General features: G+C 36.1%; 1 protein-coding gene across 1 annotated transcript; it reads right to left on the reverse strand.

Moving 5' to 3' along the window:
* Nucleotides 1-912, reverse strand: LOC137394346 (uncharacterized). Its single transcript, XM_068081059.1, has one exon. The coding sequence runs from the start codon at nt 910-912 to the stop codon at nt 1-3; it is 912 nt and encodes a 303-aa protein (XP_067937160.1).
* Between the last annotated feature and the right edge of the window lie 8,825 nt (nt 913-9,737).

Raw genomic sequence — 9,737 nt, forward strand, 5'->3', positions numbered from 1 at the left:
TTATTTTCCCATGACATAGTCCTTCAGATAGCCTGGTGGCTTTGTGTTTCTCTCTCTTGTCCATCTTGGCTTGGTTGTAGTGGGTGCCTCCTGAGTCGGCTCAGTTTCCAAAGGCGTCTCATCTACAAGATCTGGGAGTGGAGTCTGCTTAGCTAGACTGGATGTACCTGTCTCTTGGTTTTCTGTTTCTTCTCTACCTACAATAGTATCACTCAGCAGTACGTAGGGTTTAAAACATGTTACATTGCGCTTTAACATATGGCCACCTGGACACTCAACAGGCACCTGATTTTGATTTTTCTCTACGACAGTGACTGGAGTATTCTGAAAAGGTGTGTCAACTTTGTTTTGGACCTCCCGCCTCATGAGCACCGTGTCACCTGGTATTATGGATGCAAAGTCTGCAGAATTTTTCTGGTCAAAATACAATTTAGATTTAGCTTTGTACTCTTCGTCAGAGTCTCTCACAGCCTGGTCACCAGCATAGGTCTTGAATCTGGGCATTTTTGTTCTAATAGTTCTCCTATATAACAACTCTGCTGGCGGTTTGCCAGTGCTAGGATGAGGGATAGACCTATATGCTGTCATGTACTTTTGAACCTCAGGCTTATAATCTCGATTTTGGCCGTAAGCAATCTTTATGCGTTTCATGAGTGAGGAATTTTGTCTTTCAATTTCCCCATTTGCTTGTGGATATCTTGGTGTCACCCTTAAGTGCTCAATGCCATTGTGTTTTAAATAGTCTTGGAATACTTGGGAAACAAACTGGGGTCCATTATCTGACTTCACAGTTTTAGGAAGACCATGTATAAAAAACATAGAATCTAGGGCTAGCACAGTCTTTTCTGCAGTGGTATTTTTGAGGTATGCGACTTCATAAAACCTACTGTAATAATCCACTGCAACTAGCATAGATTCCCCTGAAGGTAGTGGGCCTAAAAAATCGATAGCCAAGTCCTCCCATGGACCAGTGGGCAGTTTTGTGGATCTCAAAGGTTCTGGACCGAAACCCCTCCCTGTGATTTGACACTCATGACACGATTTACACAATTTCTCAGCTTCGGCATCTACACCTGGCCACCAAACTAGCGCTAAACCCTCTTTCTCTGTCTGGCTATATCTGCGCTCAACCTCGGTCAATGAGCGGCTAGCAAAAGCTATGACACGGGGTGCATCACAATGGATTTGAACCAAAACAGCGCCCAGGCCGACAGGTGAAACATCTGCAACAATCTGGTCTCTGCGTCCTTGTCAAAGTATCCCAGTGTTACGTGTTGAGCAAGGGGGGCTCTTTGAGTTGGTCGAAACTGGCAATCTGCTCAGTACCAAAAATGAAAGGTACAATTTTGCAGGTGAGCATTCTCAATGGTTCACTGATGCGGGACATATTAGGGATAAAACGTCCTAAATAGTTTACAAGACCTAAAAAACTTCGTACCTCGGAGACATCGCTTGGCTGACTTGCATTTAAAATGGCTAAAACTTTGCCAGCACCAGGGTCCACACCTTCACTGGATAACTTGTGGCCCAGAAATTCAATTTCAGTGGCTCCAAACACACATTTTTCTCGGTTTAATGTCAGCCCTGCCTCTGACAACCGGTTTAGGACCTGTTCTAGTCTGTTGTCATGCTCGTTCTTTGTAGAGCCATGCACAACCAGATCGTCACTCTTATTTGAAACTCCTGGTATACCGGAAACAACTTTGTGTATTTCATATTGGTATAACTCAGGTGCGGCATTTATGCCGAACATAAGACGTTTGTACCTATATAGGCCAGTGTGTGTGTTGAAAGTTGTTATACCTCGCCAGCTTTCATGAAGTTTTATTTGGTGAAAGCCCCATTTGAGGTCTAGTTTACTGAAAAACTTGGAGCCATTCATATCCAGCAACATTTCTTCAATTGTTGGGAAGGGGTGTCTTTGCCTTTTGATTGCCTGATTAGCCTGTCGCATGTCTATGCACAAGCGGATGTCACCATTAGGTTTGGGGGTTATGACCACTGGGCTTACCCAATCAGTAGGCTCATGAACCTTTTCAATCACGTCAACTTCAACCAACTCTTGGAGTTTTTCCTCAACTTTACTTCTCAGCCCAAAGGGTATTCGACGGTAGGGCTGGATCACTGGTTTTACCGACCGATCGATGTACAATTTGATTTCACGATCTTTCAAGAGACCTACACCACTAAAAACTCGTTCGTACTTGTTGCACAAACTTGCATACCCATCGCCTGCACATCTATTTACGTTCGCACCAATCCTGAGCACACCCAGTGACTTAGCCGTTTCTCTACCTAATAGAACCTCAACATCATGATCTACCACTACAAACTCGGTGTGTATTTCAGTTTGACTATGCCTAGCAAGAGTATCAAAAACACCTATTACCTTTAAAGGCTTGTCAGCACCATATGCATAGATTTCTCGATTTTCACCTTTACTTTTACATGAGATGTTTTCACTTTTTGCTCTTTCCCACAAGCTGTGGCTAAGGATATTACAGTCACTGCCGGAATCAACAATAAAAGTCATGTTAACACCACCGACATTCACAACGACTTTGTCGGACTCTATAACACTTGACTTTACTGCAACAGCATATTGGCTCGCCTGTTGGTCACCACCATCGGCATTTTTCTTATCAGTGACCTGGTAAACTTGAGTTTTACGTTTCTGTGAATTTCCAGCTGATTTTGGGTGGCTACTAGCTTGTGGCTTGGTTTTTGTTCGGCATTTAACTGCAAAATGCTCTTTGCCACCACACTTTTTACAAGTTTTTCCTTTAGCAGGACACTTGGGATCTGAACCTATATGTCCCTGCTTGCCACACCTATAGCATTCAAGGTTGTGAACCGGTTTAGAAGCTGCCTGTTGATGACTGGGTTTCTGATATTTTACTTTATTGACTTGAACTGGGGCATGACTTATTTTCATCTCTCTAGTCTGTTTTTCAACTGCTTCAAGATTAGCAGAAATTTCTAATAGTTTAGCAAGATCTAAATCTGCCCCTTTACTGAGTAATTTCGACCTTGGAGTATCTGACAAACAACTACTCACTACCTGATCTTTGATTTCTACATTAACATTGTCGTATTCACATCCCTCAGCAATAGACCTAAGACGTGCTACATATTGTGCAACAGTCTCTCCAGAAATTTGAGTGGTTTTCCTAAACAAATGTCGTTGGAATGTCGGATTCGGTGCAACAATGTAGTGTCTGTTGAGTGCATTGATGGCCTCTGTATATTGGTCTGCATTACCAGAATTTTCCAGACTCTTAAAAGTTTCTCTGACTTTTGGACCAGCTAAATATAACAACAGAGCACGGCGTTTAGTTCTATTTTCAGTTCTAATGGCATCATTTGCTCCATCATTTGCTTGGTTAGCGACACCCTTACAGTCTGCAAAACATTCGAATTCTTCTAACCAACTTTTCCATCTGAAAGATACATTACTAGCATCACCATCAGGGTCAAATTTACCTGGCCCCCTCAAATCACCCAAGTCTGCCATGATTTCAAATTTGTGATTTACACCAAAATTGAAATTACTCAAACGACGGTAAGACTGTAGACCAGTGCTGACAACTACTACTACAAAGTGTCACTCCAGGATCACAATGTTAAAAAAAATTTTTTTACAGCTACTTACTACTACTATTAGTATACCTCTTGACTTGTTCCGTTGACTTGAATGATTGATGGAGTTAATTAAATCAACAACCAATACAATAGTAACTGCTTAATACTTAACTCTTCGCTTTGTTGTTAGTGAATCTCCGTAGGGAGTATCTTCATGCTGTTCTTCACGATGATGTTTAATTATCTATTAAACACCATCCCATCCTCGTCGCCAATTGTTATGTTTACAAGACACTTTCACAGTAATAACAAGCTATATTTATTATTCAGTTTACAAACTCACAGCCCGAAAATACATGTTTACATATATGCCCGCAACATGGCCGCAATTCTCGCTCCGACCCCTTACATACATATTCATACGCCAATATAATATTACGCGCGGTAATATAACACTAGTAAATAAAAGCAAATATATATAATAGACATAACAGGGTTATATTCTGTTTTGCTGTCTGGTAAATTTATATCTATAGATGAAAGCTGGCATATGGAAAGGATGGCTCAGCTTCAGGCAGTATATTCCATCTAACAGATCTAGATTTGGAATAAAGTTATTTGCACTCTGCGATGCTGTCTCTCGCTATGCGCACAAGTTGTCTGTATACATCGGTGAGGAGCGAGAGCAAGCTGAAGGCGCAGTGGAGTCACTTATGGAGTGTCTTTGTGCATGTCATGTTTTGATCCTTGTCATGCTAACTAGATTTATTTACAAATTGTATTTTGTTTAGTTTCTACAAATGCTTCATTGATTTGTATTGCTAGCTTGTACATCGTTGCATTCGCTGAAATGTCATAACCTATTGTATTTGTTGTGCATTAGTATGTTGTATTTGTGGATTGTTGCTCTCCTCAGGGCACTCACCTAATCAAAGAGTTCAGTTTTTATATTGTTTTGAAATGTAGCAGTCCATGATTTGCTGTTTCTGCTTATAATAAATGTTGTTTCCTGTCTTTTGATGCTTCACCAAATGTGTGAATACAGGTTCTCCACTCAATTTTTCTTGTAAACAACCAGCTAATCTTTTCTGCAGCACACATGAATCTGTGCAATGAGTTTATATGCAAAATTGTTACTGGTACATATATCTATAGTTTCAATAAATACAAGTAGTATATAGAGAGCAGATCTACACAAAAAAGTGACGGATCCAGCGGGGGGATAAAAAAAGGGGGTTGCGAATTAAATTGGCTAGGGGTGTAGATTGAATTGGGTGGAGTTGAATGAGATGTTGGGGTTTGGGGGGAAATTGTGGTGTAGAGTAGGGGGTTGAATTCGAGGGGGTATGGATCCGCTCCCGGCGTAATCGGCGGATTATCTGTGGATGAGTCATCCGATTAGTGGGGGATGAGTCATCCGATTAAACGTGGATTATCGCGGGATTAGTCGGGGGAATCGTTGCGGATTAGTCGGCCGAATCGTCGCGGATTATCGGTAGATTAGTGGGGGGTGAATATCTGGGACATCGAGGGCTGGTTGGTTTTCCGGAGTGGATCTCGCGGATTATCGAGGAGAGCGAGAGATTACCGGATGAGTGAGGGGGTTAATATCTGGGACACCGGGAGGTTGATTTTCCGGAGATTGTTATATATTTGAAACATTGAATATATATGAGAAAGTGTTTATGTACAAAGTTATTTTTTTGAAGATTTGATGTTTTTGTAATGTTGAAGCTCTTGAATGGTTAAGAATTTTAAGGATTTTATTTTCGTTTTTTTGTATATATGTAAGATTGAAATTTGTTGGAGAAATTAATATGTTGAATGAAAGATCAGTTTTATTACAAAATTATTCACTTTAAAATTGAGAATTATTCCATGAAGTGGTAAAGCACCCATAGATCCTTTAATTAGATTAAACTAGTAGACTTGCTAGTTCCATGCACTGTGAGAGATCATCATGAGTAATCAGTATATTGAGAACTATTCAATGAAATGGTAAAGAACCCATGGATTCATTAATTAGATTAAACTAGTAGACTTGCTAGTTCCATGCATATAATAATTGTACATATACTTATTCTCTGTACTTTATTAACACTCTTGATGATCTCTTACAGCACTTTATAATAATTGTACATATACTTATTCTCTGTACTTTATTAACACCCCTAATGATCTCTTACAGCACTTTATAATAATTGAACATATACTTATTCTCTGTACTTTATTAACACTCTTGATGATCTCTTACAGCACTTTATAATAATTGTACATATACTTAATATCTGTACTTTATTAACACTCTTGATGAACTCTTACAGCACTTTATAATAATTGTACACATACTTATTATCTGTACTTTGTTAACACACCTGATGATCTCTTACAGCACTTTATAATAATTGTACATATACTTATTCTCTGTACTTTATTAACACCCCTAATGATCTCTTACAGCACTTTATAATAATTGTACATATACTTATTCTCTGTACTTTATTAACACTCTTGATGATCTCTTACAGCACTTTATAATAATTGTACATATACTTAATATCTGTACTTCATTAACACTCTTGATGAACTCTTACAGCACTTTATAATACAGTGAAACTCGGATAACTCAACCTTCAAGGGACCGAGCAAAAGTGTTCGAATTATCAGAGTGTTCAAGTTATCAGAGCACTGTCACAAGTCCATGTATTCACTTATTTATTAGTAGATACATGAACATATACAAACTATAATATAAATCAAAAGCACAAATGGCTTGTTTCAAATTAAATGCTTCTAATGTAAAGTTTAAAACGTTTTTATCAAAAAGTATAGAGATTTTTCTATCACTTGAGATTGGTTTGTTGTTTGAGGTGATGTTATTGCCAGGACGTTTTTCAGATTGACATTGGCAAAACTTGATCGTTGCTGAAATGCTCAAAGAAAAGACATCTTTTTCTTTTGAGCGTTTTACCCACGATCAATTTTGCCGATATTTCTTGAAGTTTGTGGAAAGATTACCTTACTTTACCTGGGATTCGTTAAGAGCAACACTCCGAGGCAGTTCAATTAAAAGTTTTACGAGGTTTAACAGTACATTGTATATCACTCACGCTTTTTGAATGGATACTTATTGAATGTACACACGTATTCTGTGTTTAGGTCAAACGATGAATAGTTTTTTTAGCTAAGAAAACGTATACGTTTAATAAAAACAAATTTTAAGACGTTTTAAACATTCAACATTCCGACGTTGATTCAACACGGAATCAACTTCGGAAAAATATTCGTCACGGGCTAGCCGGGTCACGCACTCAAGGATTTTCGCCACACACATACAAAACAACATGCGATTTTTGTTTTGTATGTGCGTGGCGAAAATCCTTGCGCCCGTGGCCGGGCCAGTCCGCGCTATTCATCGTATAGCAGTATAAATCAAATTTCACTAAACCTTTAGAACAGTCGTTGACAAAAATATTTTGCCGATGGAGGTAATAACGACGCTTATGAATTACGAAAAGTTGAGGTTTACCTCTATGGCTTGGAATAAAGTGATTTTCTAAAGCGATAGCAACCGTTTCGGTAGCCGTTGGGCAAAAAACAGTTCGTTATAACAGTGTTGAATTCGAGTTATATAGAGCCATTTATCATTGCGTGGGAACGGACCAAGCAAATCCAGTCGAGTTAACCATGTGTTCGCTATATCCGAGGGCGAGTTATCCATGTTTCACTGTAATTGTACATATACTTATTATCTGTACTTTAATAACACTCCTGATGATCTCTTACTACACTTTATAATAATTGTACATATACTTATTCTCTGTACTTTATTAACACTCCTGATGATCTCTGACAGCACTTTATAATAATTGTACATATACTTATTCTCTGTACTTTATTAACACTCTTGATGATCTCTTACAGCACTTTATAATAATTGTACATATACTTATTCTCTGTACTTTATTAATACTCCTGATGATCTCTTACAGCACTTTATAATAATTGTACACATACTTATTCTCAGTACTTTATTAACACTCCTGATGATCTTTTACAGCACTTTATAATAATTGTACACATACTTATTCTCTGTACTTTATTAACACTCTTGATGATCTCTTACTACACTTTATAATAATTGTACACATACTTATTCTCTGTATTTTATTAACACTCTTGATGGTCTTTTACTACACTTTATAATAATTGTACACATACTTATTCTCTGTACTTTTTTACCACACCTGATGATCTCTTACAGCACTTTATAATAATTGTACATATACTTATTCTCAGTACTTTATTAACACTCTTGATGATCTCTTACAGCACTTTATAATAATTGTACATATACTTATTCTCAGTACTTTATTAATACTCTTGATGATCTCTTACAGCACTTTATAATAATTGTACACATACTTATTCTCAGTACTTTATTAACACTCCTAATGATCTCTTACAGTACTTTATAATAATTGTACATATACTTATTCTCTGTACTTTATTAACACTCTTGATGATCTCTTACAGCACTTTATAATAATTGTACACATACTTATTCTCAGTACTTTATTAACACTCCTGATGATCTTTTACAGCACTTTAGAATAATTGTACACATACTTATTCTCTGTACTTTATTAACACTCTTGATGATCTCTTACTACACTTTATAATAATTGTACACATACTTATCCTCTGTATTTTATTAACACTCTTGATGATCTCTTACAGCACTTTATAATAATTGTACACATACTTATTCTCATTACTTTATTAACGCTCTTGATGATCTCTTACAGCACTTTATAATAATTGTACATATACTTATTCTCAGTACTTTATTAATACTCTTGATGATCTCTTACAGCACTTTATAATAATTGTACACATACTTATTCTCAGTACTTTATTAACACTCCTGATGATCTCTTACAGTACTTTATAATAATTGTACATATAGTTATTCTCTGTACTTTATTAACACTCTTGATGATCTCTTACAGCACTTTATAATAATTGTACATATACTTATTCTCTGTACTTTATTAACACTCCTGATGATCTCTTACAGCACTTTATAATAATTGTACATATACTTATTCTCTGTACTTTATTAACACTCTTGATGATCTCTTACAGCACTTTATAATAATTGTACACATACTTATTCTCAGTACTTTATTAACACTCCTGATGATCTCTTACAGCACTTTATAATAATTGTACATATACTTATTCTCTGTACTTTATTAACACTCCTGATGATCTCTTACAGCACTTTTATAATAATTGTACATATACTTATTCTCTGTACTTTATTAACACTCTTGATGATCTCTTACAGCACTTTATAATAATTGTACACATACTTATTCTCAGTACTTTATTAACACTCCTGATGATCTCTTACAGCACTTTATAATAATTGTACATATACTTATTCTCTGTACTTTATTAACACTCCTGATGATCTCTTACAGCACTTTATAATAATTGTACATATACTTATTCTCTGTACTTTATTAACACTCTTGATGATCTCTTACAGCACTTTATAATAATTGTACACATACTTATTCTCAGTACTTTATTAACACTCCTGATGATCTCTTACAGCACTTTATAATAATTGTACATATACTTATTCTCTGTACTTTATTAACACCCCTAATGATCTCTTATAGCACTTTATAATAATTGTACATATACTTATTCTCTGTACTTTATTAATACTCCTGATGATCTCTTACAGCACTTTATAATAATTGTACATATACTTAATATCTGTACTTTATTAACACTCTTGATGAACTCTTACAGCACTTTATAATAATTGTACATATACTTATTATCTGTACTTTGTTAACACACCTGATGATCTCTTACAGCACTTTATAATAATTGTACATATACTTATTCTCTGTACTTTATTAACACTCTTGATGATCTCTTACAGCACTTTATAATAATTGTACATATACTTATTCTCTGTACTTTATTAACACCCCTAATGATCTCTTACAGCACTTTATAATAATTGTACATATACTTATTATCTGTACTTTGTTAACACACCTGATGATCTCTTACAGCACTTTATAATAATTGTACATATACTTATTCTCTGTACTTTATTAACACTCTTG

The sequence above is a fragment of the Watersipora subatra genome, chromosome 4, assembly GCF_963576615.1.
Source record: "Watersipora subatra chromosome 4, tzWatSuba1.1, whole genome shotgun sequence".
Classification (NCBI taxonomy): Eukaryota; Metazoa; Bryozoa; class Gymnolaemata; order Cheilostomatida; family Watersiporidae; genus Watersipora; species Watersipora subatra.